This window comes from Paramisgurnus dabryanus, chromosome 2, assembly GCF_030506205.2.
Source record: "Paramisgurnus dabryanus chromosome 2, PD_genome_1.1, whole genome shotgun sequence".
In the NCBI taxonomy this organism is placed as follows: domain Eukaryota; kingdom Metazoa; phylum Chordata; class Actinopteri; order Cypriniformes; family Cobitidae; genus Paramisgurnus; species Paramisgurnus dabryanus.
In genome coordinates, this window is record NC_133338.1 from 51138363 (window position 1) to 51160494 (window position 22132).

The following is a 22132-nucleotide window of genomic DNA, read 5'->3' on the forward strand; positions in this document are numbered from 1 at the left end:
TTTGTGATATAGTCACGTTTTGATTCATTTTTTGTGATAGTGTCACAAATTTCCACGTTTTTTTGTAATCGTATCACTAATTTCTGTGTACATGTCACTGTCACGTATTGGTTACTCAACTGTTTTGTACTATTTTCTTACCATTGTCGCTTTGGTTTAGGGTTAGATTTACAAAAAATTACATCCTTACCCAAAACCAACTCTTACCCTAATGCCAGGCAACAATAGTTTAAAAATCAGAAAATATAAAAAGTAAATCAGAAAATTTTTTATAACCAATCCTTAAAGTGACATCCTAACGCAAAAACCAAATCTAACCCTAAACCGAAGCGAAGATGGTTTGAAAATAGGTAAAAGCAGTAAAGTAACCAATACGTGACAGTGATACGTAAACAGACATTCGTAATACGATCACGAAAAAAAAACGCGGAAATTAGTGACAATAACATGAAAAAAGAATCAAAAAGCTATGTGACTACCGTGTTTTCTGGACTAAAAGTCGCTCCGGAGCATAAGTCGCATAAGTCAAAAAATACGTCATGAAGAGGAAAAAAACATCTAAAAGTCGCACTGGACTACAAGTCGCATTAATTTCGAAAATTATTATTCTTTTTGGGGGCATTTTGTTTGTTAAGCAACATATAGTGCCTTCTCATGGCTGTAGACGGTAATGTTTTCTTTTGGTTCATGTTAGTCAGTATGAATTAATTTTGACATATAAGTCGCACCTGAGTATAAGTCGCAGGACCAGCCAAACTATGAAAAAAAGTGCGACTGATAGTCCGGAAAATACGGTATATCACGAATTTTCGTGTAAAACAAAGACACAATTAAGGCCATTGACAAACAGTACAGGGCAATGTTTCTTGCAAATTGCCTATACACTTACAACAGACCTTCGAAAATTGCAAAATATCACTTTGCCTAAATACTCTTGTACGCGCACAAAGTGCGGGGTACTTACAAAAATCCAGGGGTTCCAGTATGGTACGTGCATACTATTGTGAAGATAGTGTGTCATGCATACTGTACACTGTAAAAAATTTGCTGTAATTATGCAGCTGGTTGCCAGTAACTTACTGTATAAGGTAAAGACTTGTTAATGTTTAATGTTCATTTAACTTTGAAAAAACTGTTGGCAGTAAATAACATAAATGTAAAATCTACAGTAAGTTACTGCCAACCAGCTGCCAGTAATACTGTCATTTCTACAGAATTTTTTACATTGTACGCTGACCCTCGCATACGTATAAAAAGTGTACTTTGGCCTTTAAGAGTTTAGAGGATACATAGTTTTATATTTTGGTTTTGTAATAATTTGCTGATAAATGTTTCATATTGACGTTCCTGACATTCTGAAATCTCAGAGCAGAAATGGCCGTGGATGTTCTTCAAATAAAAAAGCAGAGAAGCATGAGACCCATGCAGAAGTCTCAATTTGCTCTGTTTATACTCATTTCTTTCGTTTCAATCTTCAGGTAAGCATCTCTTTCAAATAAGGCAGAAATTACTAGCTTGTTTCATGCCGCAGGCAACAGGATGGACAAGATCAGTACATGTACACCTAAGGGCATAGGACAAACCGCCAGAGCTTAATGAGAGGCAAGTCATATGAGGCAAGACAAAACACAAAACACAGAAGGGGGAGACCCTACAGGTAAAAGTGATGGAGGTGGGTTTAGCTCAGGTGATTGATGACCGGTAATTTCCTCGTTACGTAGCCATTAGCTCCACACTGGCATACTACATGTATACCTGTAATTTATTATTAAAGGACTGATATAATGCAGGCTAACCAAACAATATGATATTTTCAGGAGAGAGATATCATTAACTAATCTAACATTCACTATTTTATTTTTGAAATACACGTTAACCACCAAAAGTGAACTTTGACCTATATTTCTGTATAACTTTTTTATATGTTTGTTAATTTGTTCTTTATAACATAACATCAGATTACTGGAAATTATAGCAAATGAAGTGCAGGTGAAAAGCTGTAATGCAAAGAAGTGGAATATCTGTTATATTTTTTTTTTTGGAAAAGAAAAAAATTATAGGGATGTTTATATTTTAGGATTTAAAGAATGGTTTCCTACATTATTTTATTATTCATGCGCTAAACACTCTTAAAAAGGTCCCAAAAATGTCTACACGGTTAAAAAAATAGTTCACTCAAAAAAAAATCGTAGAAATTACAATGTTATTGCAGCTGGGTTGCTGGTAATTTACCGTAGATTTAAATGTATGTTATTTACTGGCAATAAAGGTACTGTTCAAAGGTAAATAAATATTAAATATTAACAACTCTCTATCTTTACAGAATAAAACTATACAATAACAGCCTCATGCAAAGCATTCTGGGAACCAGAAATCATTATCAACCTTTTTCAGTTTTTTTGCTTCAGATTTTGTTTTCCAGAATGTTTTGCTTGATGCTGTTTTTTTAGTTTTACTCTGTAAAGACAAAGACTTGTAAATGTTTAATGTTCATTTAACTTTGAACAAAATGTCGCCAGTAAATAACATAAATTTAAATCTACAGTAAGTTACTGGCAACCCAGTTGCAATAACACTGTAATTTCTACAGGATTTTTTTACAGTAATTTTAAGTTTTACATTTTAAAGTTTTAAAGTCTATCAAATGGTAGACCTTAAGGAGTCTTTCGAAAACCAAAAATGATCCTTATATGGCACTCTCTTCGAAGAACCCATTTAAAACCTTTTTTTATAGAATGAAGGGTTAAAATTCTATACTGCTTAGTATGTCTTTGATGTGATGACGTTAATAGTGTGAATGGCGAACAGAAGGTGTTAATGCACAGGTATGAAGGTATATGATCCACAGCTGGGGGAGGAGATGGGCGCTCATTGGCAATTAGGCTAACACCCAGTTTGAATCCTCACAGAAGGACAGTTCTTTTGTTCTAAAACTTTTGTTTCTTAATCTCAGTGCTCGGAGAGTCTGAGTCGTTTGCCTCTGGGTAGCCAGAGAGAGAGTTATTTATTGTGCCCTCATCCTTACATTCAAACGCAGACATCCACGTTCACCTCAATCCTCACTAATGGTTCATGCACTTAAGACTCCACCTGAACATTACCCATGGCTGAATGCAGCTCAGCTTCTTTGTGATATTTGTCAATAGTTTGTAAGTCACTGTATGTCAGGCATATTGCAAGATGCATTTGTATACACATTTATGAAATAAAAACCAAAGTAAACATCTGAAATAACTGGTGTTATATGGCATCCTTTTGTACAGGATGCAAAATGTGAAATAAACCAAATTATAAACTGAATGAATTAACTTGTATATAGTTTTGTGTGGTTCCTTTCATTTATTTTAATTTACTAATAGCACAAGTATTTGAAATTTGCTTTTTTACACTGGTAGATGTGTTCATTGTTTTTATTACCCCATTTTGACAGATGAGTTTTCAAAACTTGTCCAACCATTTGCCATTATTAAATAAGGATATTAAAATAACTTTTCAGCATAACTCATATATTCTATAAAATGATAACAATTTCCGCAACTAAATAAGTCTGTCAATACTGATTGTCTTTTACAGGCCTGGAAATCACAATGTTAATACATTCTTACTATTTTTAGGTTTTTCATGAGATTATTTTTGTTCAAATACAGTGAAGATTACTCATTTAAAACATGGGGAATACTTAGCTCAGGTAGGGTAATGATTTTAATGATTTTATTTTTTCGATGAAGCACTTCTTGTCCATATATGGTGTATGACAGTACTCTTTAAGTCTTATTTTGTCTCCATATCTGACACTTTCAAAGTCATTTGCAATATTCCTTAAACTCCATTAGTAATCTGTGATAAACGTTTTATGAAATCTGAAATTTAAGAACCTGAAATCTGTGTCAGCAAATGAAAACCTGAAATGTAAAATATAAATAAATCGAAGTTTAATGCTCCATACAGTGTTGTAGAGCTTTTACAGAACAGAATGATTTCCGATTGGCTCCAGTCACTACAACTTCCTAGTAGTTTTACCGTATTAACTGTAACAGAAGTGCAGATAAAAACTCACATGGTCGGACTTTCATTGTTAGCAAACTTACATCTTCTGTAGCCTAAGAAACTTTCCTGACATGTTGGAGTACTTATTTAGTGTTTATTTAATATAATCTATGTTTGAAGAGACAATAGTTATTAATAGTAAGATTTTATACCTCATGTCAATAAAGAAAAAAATACATACAATTAAATCTTAAAAAATACTGTTAAATAACCAATAGTTTTTTTATTTGTATTATTTATTTAAATGCAGCAATTATATTAAACGTAGCATAGTTCTCCTGTTTTGTTTTCTTATAGTAGTAGCAGCACAATTAAAAAAATATAATTATCTTTAAAAAAATAATATAAAATCTCATATTTGTTTAATATACACGTTAATCCTTATAAAACATAATTTTTAGGCATGTTTTGAAGAAGGTATAGCCTAAAACAATTCTAATACAAAAGTTAATACAAAATAATCTTGTAATGCAAGTTTGATCTCTAACTGTACAAAGTGTTTTATTAAAACACTTTGAATGTATTAATATATACTTTATGAGCATCTCTGTGTACCATAATATATATATAAACACGTAATTTTATAGACTTTTAGTTTTACCTCTTCTAGCTTTTCTCTAAACTTTACAGTTCTTTGGTACAAGCAGATTACTTGTTTTACGGTACTGGAAGTGTCGAGACAAGAATGTGAGGAATTTGTAAAGCTCCAATTTATCCTGAAGCGACAGCAGTGATGCAGTGAGCTCTTTAAAGTGAGAGCGCCCCTATTTGATCAAACCTCAATCTAACAATTACTTTCAGTTTAAGTGTGATCATATGATATTTCCAAACTCCAATTCAAAACTATCTAAAAGAACTAACAATATTTATTTGCGAATTTTAAGGATCGGATAACATACTTATTTAGGTTTTTTAAAGAAAATGATTATGCATTTATTGTTATGCATTTGATTTGTATAACCTTATTAATTAAACCGTTAGATGTTAAATTTCGTTACTAAGAACACAAAATATTTCACGTGAGATTTGTGCAGGTTGATACACTTTGTTAAAGTTTCTGAACATTTCAACGAGGGGAGATGAAAGCCGTAGCCGCAGTTCTGCCTGGCAACTGCACTTCTCTCTCATTGGCTTGAGCTAATTTCTGCTTCCTACTTTTGGGGTGACAAAGAACTTTCAGCATTCATATTAAACTTTCTCCAACTTTAGGCTACAAATTCATCTCATTTATACGCAAAAACACATTCGGTTTTAACATTAAAGCACTTGCGACTGTAACGCACACAGCTTTGATAACTCACGTCTAACTTTTACAACTACCATAAAATGTTTGTCTTATGAGACTGACACAGAAACGTCTTATAGCTCTGTTTTTTACAGTTTCAATAACTCACTGATCATTATATAAAAAGTACACAGAATTGAACTGAAAAGCAATGTAGTTTTGTGTGATTTTAACAAAATCTTTCACTCGTGGATGACTGTAAACCGGGCTTATAGTTACAAAGAAAGGGCAGCTGAGTTTCTTAATGAGACAGTGTGCACCTTGATTCGGGTTATTATACCGCCCCCTACCCATACTTAACCAATACACATCTTTAGACCCCTCTCTGCCGTGTATTTCCACCCCCGATACCCACAACGCTGCAGCTTGCTCCCTCCCCAAAAAGACCCCCTACCGATTCTCCTTGGTCACTTGGAATAGGACCTCCTATTTTCATACGGCTAAAGGAAGGACCCCAAACTCAAGAGCCCATAGTTCTTTAAGACTTTCCTCCGCCCTTTGCAGACTCCCCCTCTCGCCTTCTCTCACAGGCTCGCAGCGGCTTTGATCTTCCCTTAACAACAGTCACGTCATAGGGGAGTTTTGTCAAGCGGAGCTGCAGAGAGTTTTTAGAGGACTCAGCAGCATCCACGGAACCCGTGTCCGAACCCAGATCCAGTTTACTTACTTTGTCACCGCAACACCGAAGACATGGAGCACCAGCTGTTTTGCTGCGAAGTGGATACCATTAGAAGGGCTTACCAAGATAGCAACCTGTTGAATGACCGAGTTTTAAAGACAATGCTCATAGCTGAGGAGAACTACCTTCCGTCACCCAATTATTTCAAGTGTGTTCAGAAGGAAATTGTGCCTAAAATGAGGAAAATCGTCGCGACGTGGATGCTCGAGGTTTGTTGCGGATAATAGTTGTCTTTATGTATTACACAAGTTTACCTCATGCGTGATGGTTCTGCTCGTGCTCTTTGGACCCAAAGAACTGTTTAATAAATGTAAATATGTCGAAATGTTACCCGTGTACGCTTATTTCAGAACCGTCACGCGGATATATGCCACAACTGTTGTTATTACTAAGGTATTTAAAATATAAAAGTGAAAATGCGAAAGTAATAATGCCAGACGTGAAATGTTCTGTCCTTTCTATTGTCGCATCGCTTTATATCGCTTATTTTTTCCCTTTCGCGCAGTGTCTTTCGTTTCCTAGTAAACTAAAAATAATATAAATAAATTTCGTTTTTATTTCAATTTAATACCAATGTACACGTATGCATTCTCACTCGTGCCAGTGACTATTATACGCCATCTTTGTTGTCGTTTGCTTAAGTTTTTAATATTTCTAAATTCTAACATGGAAACTTTATTGACATCACTCGAGTTAAGGCGATTATTAGTGGATCTTTCAATTCACGGGTGTAATTTAAATCTATTTTTTACGCGTAAACGTAATATTTGTGTCTTAAAAGTTTTGTTTCAGTTTGCTATGCCTCCTGCACGGCGGTGTAAAAATAAGATATTTTTCGACTTTAAAATTCAAAGATCGTGTCCTAAACGGTCGGATTATATTCCTTACGGATTCATTTGGATTTACAGATGTTTAACATTAAATTCGATGCATGGGAATAATTTATATTAATTTTTGAAATGCCCACCACTCTTAAATGTCGCATGTTCCTTATTGTACATCAAGGCTTTCAAATTTAGTTCTTTTCACGTCGTTTTAATCATTGTATTCGATATATTTTACTTGTATTCAATAAAGCACATGTTCTGTAACATTTACATGTGCGTTAAACACCGCGAAACAATTTTGCTATATTTTTTTATATTTTTTGAAAAGATGACGAACTAGAAAATCGTTTCCTGAACCTAGCTCGGACGCCACCTTTTTGCATCGGAAAGCAACGACCACTAGCATCTAGAAAAAACATGTGCAATATTAATACATTTTACAAAACTCTACCATAACTATATAGTATTTAATTAAGTACTCTTTTAGCAGTCGCATAAATTCGTTTATAATTTAACCCTTCGCATTGCACGTGCAGCTACGGTGCAGATGCTAAACACGTGGGATAACTCGATCGGATCAAAGCATAAGAAAAAAAATCATTTGATTTCGTTCATTGAATTCTTATTAATTTGTTTATTACATATTTTGTACATGCACAAGGCCAAATGTACGTGCTAGCAGTATGTATGATGTACTTCCCTTTGTCTGCAGGTCTGCGAAGAGCAGAAATGTGAAGAGGAGGTTTTTCCATTGGCTATGAACTACCTGGATAGATTTTTATCGGTGGAGCCCACCAAAAAGACCCGGTTACAGCTGCTAGGAGCCACTTGTATGTTTTTGGCCTCTAAAATGAAAGAAACTGTGCCACTAACAGCAGAGAAGCTGTGCATATACACGGACAACTCGATCCGGCCCGGCGAATTATTGGTAATTATTCGATACTGCATACTTGCATACCTAATTTTATTTGTTTTATATATATATAATATACGACTCACAAAGAAATGCAATGTAATTTTACGTGACAGACAGTCATTGAGGTTTGTGACCATACTGGTTTAGTATGTTGTAAGGTGTTGCCAAATCCCATTCTCATGCATTTGCAGAAATTGCAGAAACTTTATACGTTTTATGTGACCCGTTAATTGAATGTAGGCCTTGCGTGAGCGTGCACGCTGCAATTATTCGATTATATCTCCATCTAGCGGTCATAAAGTGCAAAAATCTCCTATTGTAAATCGTCCTCTATATAACCATAAGCCTTTCTCTATCTCCTTCGCAGCAAATGGAACTGCTGGCACTAAATAAACTGAAGTGGGATTTAGCCTCCGTGACACCACACGATTTCATTGAACACTTTCTCGCCAAGTTGCCCATACATCACAGCAGCAAGCAGATACTCCGCAAGCACGCCCAGACATTTGTGGCCCTCTGTGCAACAGGTATGTGCCGAGCTGCTCTTGTGTCTTTATGCAATCTTGAAAATAAAAGTGCTATAAAGGGTTCTTCACAGATGGCATAGAATAAACGTATTTCTTACACTCCCTTTCTCCACTCCAAAGACCTTTTCTTTAGTGGACGTTGTTTATGGAACCATACGGCCAGACAAAGTGCGTTTTTTTTTTTAAAGTGCACGTTTATCTCTATGGCTGTAGGCCATTGTGCCTTTTTTGTTTTATATATGCCAAAGTGCATTTGGTCCGTGTTCTTCAAACGCTACGGAGAGGCGTGCAAAGAGCCGAGCACTTCATATACCGACTTCTATATTGCAATGGAAAGAGTCATCTTTCTTGTCCTAATTCCTCACTCAGAGTTATTGTAAACCAGTTTGAGCCTCTGCATGAGAGAGGAAGTCTGTTTCCTTTTGTGGTGATTGCTATGACTGCACCGCGGCTCCCGAGAAGCCCTGCCTGCTTCGTGCCGCGTTTCTGCGCATGCCGTGCATGTGAACCAAAAAGAGGAAGCCGTTTGCTGACGTTTTCCTCGTGAAAGGCCCTTTGTAACGTGATATTTTCCCTTAGATGTCTATATGTCTCCGATTAAAAGCATGCGCTCAGATCTCACCGATGGGCAGAAAATCGCTCTTACCTTATTGTAAAGCGATGGGTTTATCACCTGTGTGTGTAAAAGCCTGCATAGTGTCAGGAAGGAACTACTTTTGTATATTCCTTTCTCTTTTTGTCCCCCCATTAACATGGTGGGTATCACTAAAGCTCGCTCCTCTTTTATGTTTATGACCTGCATTTCTTTGAGAAGTAGCCTGGGATCTGAGCCAGGGAGAGTGTGGTTGGACGGATCCTGGAAAGGGGGGGTGGGTGCTGGTGAATGAAATGAATGGGTTGGGGTGAAGGCTCCTGTGCCTTTATGCTCAATTTGTCTTGACAATTGCCCTCTCATCTGTGGGCTAGCAATGGTAGACAACTTCCTATGAGAAAGGCAGTTGTGTCTCTTTATTCGCCATGTGTGGGCAAAGCCGAATATAAGGCAAAGAGGCAGCTTTGATTTATAAGCTCCTCTTATTGCCAATGTAAGTGCACGTTCAAGACAAATGTCTGAGGAAGAGCACCATAAGTCTCGAGAAGGTTTTGAAGTAGCGGACCGTGTTGCGGAGGGCATTAATATCCCCAAAACCCCAGGATTTCTGCACACTTCTCTATGTTTCGCCTCAGTGTGTGTGTGTGTGTGTGTGTGGGTATAGAGGCTTGATTTATTAGATGTTTGAGGGTGAGAGAGCTACCGTAGGGGGTAGTTGGAGCTCGCCCGGGACCTACAGCAAAGTTCTCTGCCTCCCCCCGAATACCCAAAGGCTTATAGAATGGTGTCAGCCCCAAATGTCACGGATTGTCCCCTACCAACCCTGCTCTCATTATAATTTAGTCATGCTATGGTTTATTATGAGCACTGTCCCCACCCACAGCCATTCTTCCGAAGTACCCACTAGTTTTGTTTTTGGCTACATTGTTTCTTATATTTGATGTGTGCTAATACATTCAACTTGTTTTTCTCCAGATGTTAACTTCATCGCAAGCCCTCCGTCCATGATCGCGGCAGGCAGCGTGGCGGCAGCGGTGCAGGGGTTGTATCTGAAGAGCAGCGACAGTTCCCTCTCGTCACAAAACCTCACCCACTTCCTCTCGCAGGTCATCAGGAGCGACCCCGTAAGTGCGCCACCTCATTTATGATAAAGCGTTAAACACGCGTTTTTTTGCGGTGCTAACCTCTTACTTCCTTCGTAGGACTGCTTGCGGTCGTGTCAGGAACAGATCGAGTCCCTGCTGGAATCTAGTCTCAGACAAGCTCAGCACAGCATCTCCACAGAGACCAAACGGGTGGAGGAGGACGTGGACCTCTCTTGCACACCCACAGACGTCAGAGACATTAACATCTGAACGGATCGCTTTCCACGATGAATCTCCTCGTCTTCGTTTCTGTTGGGTATGGGCTTTGGCCGAAAGCTTTATGGGACAGGAGGGAACCCCCCGCGCCCCACCATCCGACCAATACCTCGACCGATCGCAATTTGCCCCTCCGCGCGCCCTGACTGTTGACTGCTGGAACGGCATCCTTGCGTTTCGATCCCGACCCGGATCGCCAGCGGAGGGCGGCGATCGAATGGAAACCTTCTCCATTTCGACCCCTCTCTTATTTTATGCCTCGAGTCAAAAACGAAAAGACAGAAACATGGTATAGGCTATCTATCTAGGATTTTCAAATTGAATTAACAACGACGGTAGTTGGCTGTGACCTGCCTTAACTTGTCTCTGCATGGGAAAAGTGGGCTACTTTTATTTTATTTTTTAAAGTGTGTCAAAAGCTATTTTTGAAAGAGAAGAGATGTTATGTGTATGTTTGATTTCTTTTTCTCTTAGATAGTTCGTCGTTACGCTTGCTAAGAGTCCTGCTTTATCCGCAGTGTAGTTGTTGTAAATATATCCCCGCTTGCTATGCGTTTAGTCACTTTATTCTAATTCCTAGACAGATTCCCTTACAAGATTCTCTTCTCTTCCAAAATGGTTTATGTAACCTTAGTATATTTTTGTAAGCATGTATTTTTGTTATGATTCGGACGACTGTGGATCGCCGTGGGCCGAGGATGTGATTTAAGGCCAGACGCAAACCATTTCTTTTTCACTGCCGCTAATGTATAATGTTATCACTGCCTTGACACAATAAGCTTATCTTCTACCTGCTCGCAGCGCAGTCCGCAGTCTGCCTTTTTGTTTAGATTCATGTATTATCTAAAACCATTCCATTTATAAAAAAAAAAAGAAAAAGCACTTTTAGTCCGCCATTTGTGGCTGACTTTGACAAAAAACAGAAAAAAGAAAGAAATCCGCAGTTGTTAAAACAATAGGAACGGTGTAATAGACTCGTGTCGTCCGCAGCATGGAGCAGGTCTCTTTATCTATGGTGTTAATGGTTTGAAAGAGAAAGCGTGAGAGGGGGACATTGACAGATATCTTGCTCTTTACGATGTAATTTAATGGCTACCACGGATGCATTAAAGCGGTAAAATCACTATTTATTGTTTTCCGTCCCCCTCGTAAGGCCAGTATGCGTGGATGCCCGACTGTACCCGTGTTTGAAGTATGTGTTACGACTCGCTAGTTGCTAACTTGATAGAAAAGCACCATAGTTAAAGTATTGTTCTGAGCTGATGTACTCTGGTCTAGACTTTAAAAAACCAACAGTCGTGGCTTCAAGTAGATTTTGCACAAACCCAGAGATTCAGTCAGTTTGGATCTCTGGAAGGAAGGGGAGGAAGATGAGGAGGGATGTTATAGACGGCAGAGGGAGGCAAAAAAAAAAGGGTGATGGCTGGACATCAAAGAGTTAAGGCAAAACTGAGAAGATGTATGAAACGAATAAAACATGAGGAGATGCTGGGAGAAAACACTCCTCATATTTAGCTGCTATGGAGGGATTTCCAGCAAGAATGAAACTTTTTCAAATGGAAAAAACGACAACAACGATAACGATGAAAAAAAAGACATGCTTCTTTCTCTTGTCTTGTTTTGCTGCTATTTTTGTTTTATATAAAATGTCAATACGATGCCATGTAATAGGTTTTAATTTTCTCATAGAAAATTGATATTATTGACAACTTTGGTTCCTTTGGTAGTTTTTTTTTTATGTGATCAATTTTTGTTAATGTGATTTCTACGCTATGCTATTCCCAAAACAAAAAACACACAAAAAAAGCAGATGAGAAAAAATAGACAAATGTTTCTGTTATACCCACAATACCTCAAACTACAGTTGTGATTTAGCATTGATTTAGTCTGGGATTTTTCAGTAGTGCTATTTTATTATTTTATTATATTTTTTTGGCTACACCACGCCTGTTAGTCCTGTTGTAAAATGCAAACGATCATGTTAATCGTCATCCTACTGGGTCCTGATGCGAGCGAGTAGAAAAGCACATTGAATGGAATTGGTGCCATAAACGTTGACTCTTGTGAGTTTTTATCTTCCACAGTTTCATTAAAGGAGACTATATATACCCACTAATGCTTATCTTAATGAGTTAATGAAGCTTTTGTTTAAAAGTTTGTGACTGCCATGTGTCTTTACAAAGCCATAGTTTAGTCCTGTAGTAATTTAACACAGTGCAGACAGAAATGTTAGGCTTGGCATGTCTGCATCGAGTCGTCTTAATGAATGCGACGCAGCTACAATCATTATTAATGCTTCCCTTGACCTTTTATTATTTTTTTTATTTTTTTTGCATGAGCCCTCAACTTTGCATTCACATAAAGATCCACATCTTCAGTTTTCAGGGTTCTTTACTCGGCTGTTTGTTGGTTTTATGTATGTTAGTCTATAACATGGTGCTGCTATATGTTTGCATTGAGACTATAATGATTTTCTGAAAGAGTTGTGGCTATAAGCTAGTTATGGAGTGATGGAGGTGATTCAGGACCCAGGGGAAACAATTATATTATCCTCTGTAGTATCAGGAATCTCTTTTACCTCAAGAAAAAAATTGAATGATGAAAACCAGCACGTATTGGTGCGATTCACGCACACACACACACACACCGAGAGAAATGATGTGTGTGGGGATCTTTACTCTTGAATGTTTAGGGGGAACAGAGAAGCGATTTCATCCGCTTAACCCCACAGTATATAAATCTTATCCTTGTGTCTTAATTCTGTTGTAAACAAACCCGTAGAGTCTGTTTGTTTGATATGGTCTTCATTCCCACGGATCAAACCAAAATGTGCTGTTGATCCTGAAATACTATGTCATTGTTTGATTTTTTTTGTTTTTATTTCACAAAATGGTCACTGGTTTGAAATGCACAATCTTTCCTTGCTGACCCATCTTAGCCATGAGGTTAACTAGAATAAAATGTCAAAACCAGTTCAGTTGTCTCGCCTGGTTTGTGTCTTTTGTCTACTGCATATAAAAGTTTGTCCAAGCACTTTTCTGAAACGAAGAATGTTTGTGTTATGGTTTATGTACAGAGAACATCAAAACCATTTTCAAATTATTTATACATTTATTTAAACATCAAAAAATTGGTCAATAAATGGTCCATAGTTGTCACCTGTGGCAGTACTCTTTTGAAAGTACATCTTTGCACCTAAAGAGTTTATATTCGTACCTCAGATGTGCGTACTGGTACCAAAGGGTTCATTTTAGTACCTCAGAGGTACGTATTGGTACCGACAAGTTCATATTGGTACCTCAGATGTGCGTACAGGTACCAAAGAGTTCATATTAATACCTTAGATATGCGTACAGGTACCAATGAGTTCATATTAGTACCCCAATGGTATGTACTGGTACCAAAGAGTTCATAATAATTCCTTTAGATGTGCATACAGGTACCAATAAGTTCATATTAGTACCTCAGAGGTACATTCCAGGACCAACGAGTTCATATTAGTACCTTAGATGTGCGTACTGGTACCAAAGAGTTCATTTTAATACCTCAGATGTGCGTACTGGTACCAAAGAGTGCATATTCATCCTTCAGATGTGCGTACTGGTACCAAAGAGTTCATATTAATACCTTAGATGTGTGTACTAGTATCAAAGAGTTTATTTTAGTACATCAGATGTGTGTACCAGTACCAAAGAGTTCATATTAGTACCTCAGAGGTGCATACCGGTACCAAAGAGTTTATATAGTAAGTACCTCAGAGGTATATACCCGTACCAAAGAGTGCATATTATTACCTCAGATGTGCTTACAGTACCAAAGAGTTCATATAGTAAGTACCTCAGAGGTACGTACTGGAACCAAAGAGTTCATATTAGTAGCTCAGATGTGCGTACAGGTACCAAAGAGTTCATATTAGTACCTCAGATGTGCGTACGTACAGGTACCAAAGAGTTCATATTAGTATCTTAGATGTGCATACAGTACAGGTACCAAAGAGTGCATATTAGTACCTCAGAGGTGCACACCCGTACCAAAGAGTGCATATTATTACCTTAGATGTGCGTACCAGTACCAAAGAGTTCATATAGTAAGTACCTCAGAGGTACGTACTGGTACCAAAGAGTTCATATTAGTACCTCAGATGTGCGTACAGTTCAGGTACCAAAGAGTTCATATTCATTCCTCAGAGGTACACACCCGTACCAAAGAGTGATTATTATTAGCTCAGATGTGCTTACCAGTACCAAAGAGTTCATATAGTAAGTACCTCAGAGGTACGTACTGGTACCACAGAGTTCATATTAGTACCTTAGATGTGCGCACAGAACAGGTACCAAAAAGTGCATATGATTATCTCAGATGTGCTTACAGTACCAAAGAGTTCATATTAGTACCTTAGATGTGCGCACAGAACAGGTACCAAAGAGTGCATATTAGAACCTCAGATGTGCGTACAGTTCAGGTACCAAAGAGTTCATATTCATTCCTCAGAGGTACACACCCGTACCAAAGAGTGATTATTATTAGCTCAGATGTGCTTACCAGTACCAAAGACTTCATATAGTAAGTACCTCAGAGGTACGTACTGGTACCAAAGAGTTCATATTAGTACCTCAGATGTGCGTACAGTTCAGGTACCAAAGAGTTCATATTCATTCCTCAGAGGTACACACCCGTACCAAAGAGTGATTATTATTAGCTCAGATGTGCTTACCAGTACCAAAGAGTTCATATAGTAAGTACCTCAGAGGTACGTACTGGTACCACAGAGTTCATATTAGTACCTTAGATGTGCGCACAGAACAGGTACCAAAAAGTGCATATGATTATCTCAGATGTGCTTACAGTACCAAAGAGTTCATATTAGTACCTTAGATGTGCGCACAGAACAGGTACCAAAGAGTGCATATTAGAACCTCAGATGTGCGTACAGTTCAGGTACCAAAGAGTTCATATTCATTCCTCAGAGGTACACACCCGTACCAAAGAGTGATTATTATTAGCTCAGATGTGCTTACCAGTACCAAAGACTTCATATAGTAAGTACCTCAGAGGTACGTACTGGTACCAAAGAGTTCATATTAGTACCTCAGATGTGCATAATGGTACCAAATGTAGAACTCTTTTAATGGCTACTGCCCAAATGAAAGCTATTTACTTTTTTTTCTGACAGTATTTAATTCAAATGTATTTATATTCTGCGTTTATACAATGTTGTATAGTTTATGTAAAAAAAGGCAAGGCTTAAAATGTCATATGTATGATCAGTTTGTTAGGGTGTTTAGAGTCACAATCCACCAAAAAAACCAAATTGACATTCAGACGCAGCAGAAGTGAAAGTGAACAGCAGAAGTTGGAAAAGATTGATTGGATGAGCAAATAAACCCGATGTAGTCTCTTGGATCAGGAGGGTGAACGTCTTCTTTCATTCATTGTCAGCATATGATCTGTCTTCACAACAGAGGGTCTTTGATGTTCTGCTTTACAGACAGATCACCAGGTATTGCGTTGAGACTGCAAGGTCGAAGGAACTCGGACTATTTCGCACACCTTTGCTACTGACTGAGGTTTGAGATAATATTGTGTCTTTGGCTTTTGCCGTCTTGGTGTTTGCGGTTTCAAAGTAAGAAGCAACATTGCTCTCCTTAACTCAAACCATGTTGTCTTCTTTATGAAATAGGATCTCTGTGAATTGGGATATTTTTTTTAAGAAATGAATGGTCACCTCTGAACAGCATTTCACATAATCATTAGAACCAAAACGTAATATTACAGTATGTGTACCGTATGTGACTGTTCACCAAAACCGTAAAAGCCTCCCTCACCACCACATGTCGCCCCCCCTCCCCATGCATCTGACTGAAGTGGCTGATGCTTTCTTGTCTGTGCAGTGAATAGGAATTGCGCATTTATCATCCACATCATGAACCATGCGAGGAAGCGAGCGACTCAATGCTGAGATTGCAGCTTGTGTGTGAGTGTAATGGAAAGATTTGGGGGGGTATGAGGCACTGGGGCAAAAAAAGGGAGATACTATGCCACCATTCAACTCGGGCCCTTTTTTCGAGTGCCCGTCGGTTACATTTGTCACGTTCCTCTTTCATGTCACCACTCGCCACCTGCTCCTGAAATTCCTGAACATTTTCTGAAACCTTCCAGCGTCCTGCTTCATTTTCTCGTCCCCTCCCCTCTCGCTGGCCCCATGCGCTCTGTTCCACGAGTGAAAGGAAACCAAAGAAACACGGCTCCTCTAACTCTCTTTCACAGACCCGGCCCTCTGTCTTACACCCCCCTAAGTTCATGTTCTTCTGTTCTGCATGTGGAATTAGTCTTTCTCTCTCTTTCTCTCTCTCTCGCTCGCTTACTCACTCGCAGATGCTCAATATCTGAGAAAGATGATGTATCATTTATAGACTATGAGAATAATAGAGCACCTGACTGCAAAACCGGGCATTGTTCTGTTTTTAATTCAATACTGAATTGCGCAATCATCTTAACATTAAATCATAGTAGATGATATTACTTCTATTATGTGACAGACTGATGTATAAGCTGTTTTATTTATGTTGTTAAATTAAAAATCAAAATATCAAATGACTTTTTACACTTTTAAAGTATTTTCCTGTGGTTTCTCTATTGGATACCTGAAGTGCATCATAAATGGGCTACCATCTAGGTTTAGAGTCACATACAGCCATCATCTTTATCATCATGTATCATCATACTTGTTGATGGATATGGAGACGTATCCCTCTAACCTTTAACAGAAATAATATTTCATGACAAAATGAGTGATGAAGCAGCAGGACTCTGCACTGTCTGACTGAAGGCCTTCAGGGAAGTGAGAGGTTTTATCTGTCAAGCCTCTAAAGGTGCCGCCAGCAGGCCTAGTGTTTACCTGCTGCTGCCCACGGCGTAGACCAGCTGCCATCTCCAAACCATCCTCTAATATCCTGCCAACTCTTGTCTGCTTGAATTCTGATCTGCACCTCGGACTCCCAACAAAACTAAAGCCCATCGCACAGCCCCCGGTCTCTCGTTCGGGCCCCACTGCAGCATTGTTACGACCACAGCAACTGTCCCCATTCTGGGCCCAGGAGAGGGGAGGAGCATCATCTGTCAGCAGATCACTGACCACCCGTGAAACAGCATCGAGGAATTTGGGGCTGGTTACCCCAAAATAACAAAAGGTATAACTGGGGCAGCTGCAAACAGCAGGTGTGTATTTATAATAGAAAATCATACTCAATAATGGTCACTAACAGTACAATATAAACATTTTAGTAATAGTCAGTGGGAGGGAAAGAAGTTTGACAAATTTAACAAAGGGTGCCAAATATGCACCTGTAGATGTACATTATTTCTAAATTTACAGAATAAAAGAAAAAGGCAGCTGGAAGGTTCTTAAAAAAAGAGGTTACTGTACAGAAGAGGCAATCGTAATAAAATGTTAAAAAAAAATTAACAAAGGGAGGAGTGGTGGTAATAATTTACATGCAATGCAAATTCACGAATTAAATTTAACTTTATTGTTATTAAACAAGGCAACAAAATGCACTTCTGCAAATAATAGATATGTACAGATAAACAAGAATAAATAGATATACATATTATTGCTATGTGAATATACATAATGTGAAGATTATATAAATATGCATGATATGAATACACAAACTATACAGAATGTATTTTTATTGTGCAGATTACAGATCATATTCATTGATATACACTAGTCAACATTTAAAGTGAATCAAAATCTTTCATAAAAGTTGTCTAAATGTTTTAAACAATACCCATTTTTGTCTTAAGACAACTTTTTTGATCCACTTTAAATGTTGACTAGTGTATTTCAGTTTTGAGTAATACATTGTATGGAGAAAATATAGGTTATGTGTAGTGTATATGGATACAAGAGATACACGTGTATATAGAATGCAGAAAATTATAATCATTTTATTAAAAATGTTTTATAAAAACAAATCATCTTAAAAATCAAAAAATCACAATTGCTCATCTTTATCTAAACTTATAAAAATAATCGTGTATTTATATTTACTTCGTTTCTTAATTAAACATCTTTGAGATCCACACAGATCAAACTAAAACTGCAGTACTTGCTGCGCGCCAGCAGGCGGCGTCATTTAATTACTAGCATTCTCTGATTTTACCACAAGATGGCGCTGACAATACTCTTGTACAGAACAATGCAGAACATACAGGACTGTGCAGATAAAAAAATCTTTAAAAAAAAAAATGTCTGAAAATGCTAAGCCATCTTAATTATTTGGTTGGAACATTCATATAAAAAGTGACTTTCTTTCTGTATAATACTGGGAAATTGTTTAACATACCTGAATTTTTTTTTTTGGCATTTTCACAGGAAAAACCCTAACACACCATTCTTAAACTCCAAAAATGCCATTCAGGTTAAATAAACCGCCCCAAAACTCTTAAGAGTGACACATCTGTCCACTTATACTCTCTGCACATCAGCACTCCTCGATGCTGGCTGCCAGCAGATGATCTCATGTACTCAAGAGATCTCAGAGATGTGTTCTGAGTTTCTTCCACGGATGCACAAAAGCCCTTGGAGTCTCAGAAGGACATGTCCGTTGATCCATTAACATATTCTTTGAAGTCTGTTGACACATTCAGTACAGAGCACACCTGCGGCAAGACATGTTATGTTATTTTATGTTCCTGAATTGGCTAATAAATGCGAAGTAAAACTACTTGAAATGGCTACATACAATAAGAGATCGGGAGATTACCTGCCGAAACTTGGCACGGACTCTTTCCATGTCCTCTTGATGTTTCTCATACTGTGGGTCTTCATATGAATATTTCTCAATCACTCCAACCAATGATTCCACAGCTTTCAGTCTCTTCCTAGGGGACGTAAGGTACCCAAAGGTTAACTATGGGTGGCACAATTTGGTTAAGAGTCATGCTGTAAGGCCTTAAATAACATACCTTGCTTTAATGTCACTACTGTTTTGTAGGAGACATTTCCAAGCGACTGCAAATCCATGATAAAAAGAAACCTGGAAAAAACAGCAGGGCTGCATAATCGTTTGCAGAATAAAAGTTTTTGTTTATATCATATATGTGTGTGTACTGTGTAAAATCGTTATACATAAATAAATACACATATTTAAGAAATATTTACATGTGTATATACATTTTAATATTTATATATAATTTATATTAATATATATCTATAAATATTTTTTTCTTAAAATAATACATGCATGTGTGTGTATTTATTTATACATAATTATTATACAAAGTATACACACATATATGACATAAACAAAAACTTTTATTCTGCAAACGATTAGTTGTGATTAAGCGTTATGCAGTCCTAGGATGAAGACTTTTATTTAATTATAATTGCATACAATAAAATTGCATAAAAAAAAATAAAAACTGTGCCATTTTCTGTACACATACTGTATAATAAATAAGTCCTTGCTTTCTCAAGAATTATATTTCATTTTTAGTGAGGATTTAAGATGTAATCTTAAATTTATATCTAAACAGTTTTTTGCTTATCCTTTTAAAATACTTTTTAATATATGTCAGAAATTAGGATTTTGCATACTTTTTATTGCGTTTTATTAAACTAGATTTTTTTGCAAACCAGACACCGGAACTCATAAACCTGTCGCGTGTTTTCCAGACTACTACACGTGTACGTAGACTAACTGTATTCCGTACACAACGATGTTCCGTACAGATGACATTTAACTGCCAATAACTCAATAAATAATTTGAGATCACACACAAAAGTCATATCTGTGTCATCCTCATTTCCCCATCTTTCATCCACGACCAGGAAAGAGAACCTCATGCAAACTGTTTCAGTGATTATTCAGTAAATCTGCGGTGTGCGCCTCTTGTGTTTGAAAACGGCCGGTGGGCAGGCTTATGCTAACAGACTGCAGCTTCAGGGGGAGACAAGTGGGGCAGCAAAAATGTGGATTTCAGTTTAATTTATGCTTCACACTTTATTTACGTCTTTATAAAATGAATGATTTTTTATCACAAACTGTTAAATATATTACCTTTTGTTGAAAAAAATATTTGAAATTGGAGTATTTAATGTTTAAAGTCGGTTGCGTCCGATGACTGCATAGAGCCAGTCGGATAGCACGTCTGTCAGTACCATCTTGTATGCAGTGATTATGTTTAACTTAACTTTCATCATGCTTTAACAAATTAAAAAACATCACAATCAAGTAAAATAAAACATTATTTCATCTTTAATGTCCATTTTCGTAGCTGAAATCAAGTTTTGCGCTCTGTACGGAACATCATTGTTAGCATGTACGGAACACAGTTTTCCCTAATCATCTTTCGTACACAGGCGGAGGAGGTACTTTTTCTCACTTTTCTCAAAAACTATTGGTCCAAAAGACATCAATCAAAGTGTAAATCATACAATAGGCCTTCCCCCAGAGAATGCGCACACAAACATGCTTATTTTGAGCAAGTTACATCGAGGAGTAGACGAAAGCTTGCGGAAAAGCCCGAAAGTGTACGGAACACAGTTAGTCTACGTTACACGTGTAGGCAGGTAGGCGCTGTAAGCACGAGCTACATCTATGGAAAATGTATCAAATGTACGAAGAAAATCCTTGTCAGTGCCGTCGAGGATTTGTCATCTGTCTTTTTATATAAAGGTACATCTCTGTCATTATGTTTGTATATTTTACCTCGACACTGAGTCTTGCACCATGCAGACGCCCGTGGTTCTTCCCCTCGATGGTCCCCTGTCGAAACCCCTCTTCAAATCCTTCTTGATAACCCTGAACATGAAATCTAAATAAGACAAAATAGAATCAATAAGTCTAAAATGTGGAAAATGTGTCAGTATAAAAAAGGTTCACTGAGGAAAACACATTCAGACAGATTAAAACAATTTATTTTAAAACAGCGATGCATTTACCTGTCATCCGCCATGGTAATAGAGTCAAACAAATCATCATTATTAGACATAAAAGCCATTTTTTTTACATAAATCAATTATATTTCGATCCCAAAGACTTTTTAGCGGTTACTTCCGGGATATTTCTTCTTCATTGCGTTTGTGCTGATTGCGTCGTTGATGTTTGTGAACTACACCGCCGTCTGCTGGAATTAATATTGACTACACTGAATATAGAATTAGTACAGATTTTAGCAGACAACAGTAACGAAAACCTTTTTGTTTTTCAAGGGTTTCTTTATAATTTTAAAAGCTCTAGTCAGTGCTATTTAATCATCATTTACACAGCTTAAGTTTACTTGATTCAACCTTTATTTACAGGTTGAAAACGCTTACAAGTCTTTAAACGTGTGCTCCAAGTTATCTTACAAGACAATACAAAAACCGCACATAAATAGAAGACAAATATTTAAAAATACCTACAAAAATATAATCTTGCCGTTCTTATCTTAAAACATGGCAATACCTTTTCTAAAACCAATCAAGTGTCAATCAAAATTTGAAAAAATGTAATTGTAGTTTTGTTATAGTTTGTGTGCTATCCATTATTCATCAAAATATCTTCTTTTGTGTTCACCAGAAAAAATAAATTCATACAGATTTAGAACAACATGAGGATGAGAAAATTATGACAGAATTTTCATTTTTGGGTGAACTACCTTTAAGATTTATACTGATATTACAAAAATAGTCAAGCATGTTCATTAGAAGTAGGGGTCTTAAATCTTTTGTCCATATAGTGTACTTACTACGAGAGATTTACTTGGTTTTAGTTGAGCGCTTCTCATCTTAATACGTTTAATTTAACCGGATGCAATAAAATAATGCACCAGTAGAGGGAGCCACAGTGTTACAAAAAAAGTTCCAGTCCCGGTGTGGAACGATTGAACATAATATAATTGTAGTAG

The 22132-nt window shown here is 37.3% G+C and overlaps 2 protein-coding genes across 3 annotated transcripts; one reads left to right on the forward strand and one right to left on the reverse strand.

Annotated features, from left to right (window-relative positions):
• Positions 1 to 5808: 5808 nt before the first annotated feature.
• ccnd1 (cyclin D1) lies at positions 5809 to 13203 on the forward strand. Its single transcript, XM_065261573.2, has 5 exons — positions 5809 to 6220; positions 7551 to 7766; positions 8122 to 8281; positions 9849 to 9997; positions 10076 to 13203. Exons 1-5 carry the CDS (start codon positions 6023 to 6025, stop codon positions 10226 to 10228), a joined length of 876 nt encoding a protein of 291 aa, XP_065117645.1. The 5' UTR covers positions 5809 to 6022; the 3' UTR covers positions 10229 to 13203.
• Positions 13204 to 17788: 4585 nt separating this feature from the next.
• Positions 17789 to 21579, reverse strand: lto1 (LTO1 maturation factor of ABCE1). Of its 2 annotated transcripts, none has more exons than XM_065261577.2 (5): positions 21186 to 21579; positions 20953 to 21058; positions 19208 to 19296; positions 19006 to 19123; positions 17789 to 18901 (listed from the first exon to the last, which is right to left on the reverse strand). In XM_065261577.2, the coding sequence occupies exons 1-5, from the start codon at positions 21242 to 21244 to the stop codon at positions 18830 to 18832; spliced, it is 444 nt and encodes a 147-aa protein (XP_065117649.1). In that variant the 5' UTR covers positions 21245 to 21579; the 3' UTR covers positions 17789 to 18829. The 2 variants fall into 2 exon arrangements, with proteins under 2 accessions (XP_065117649.1, XP_065117650.1); XM_065261578.2 differs by having other exon boundaries at positions 17791 to 18901; positions 19208 to 19278.
• Positions 21580 to 22132: the final 553 nt, after the last annotated feature.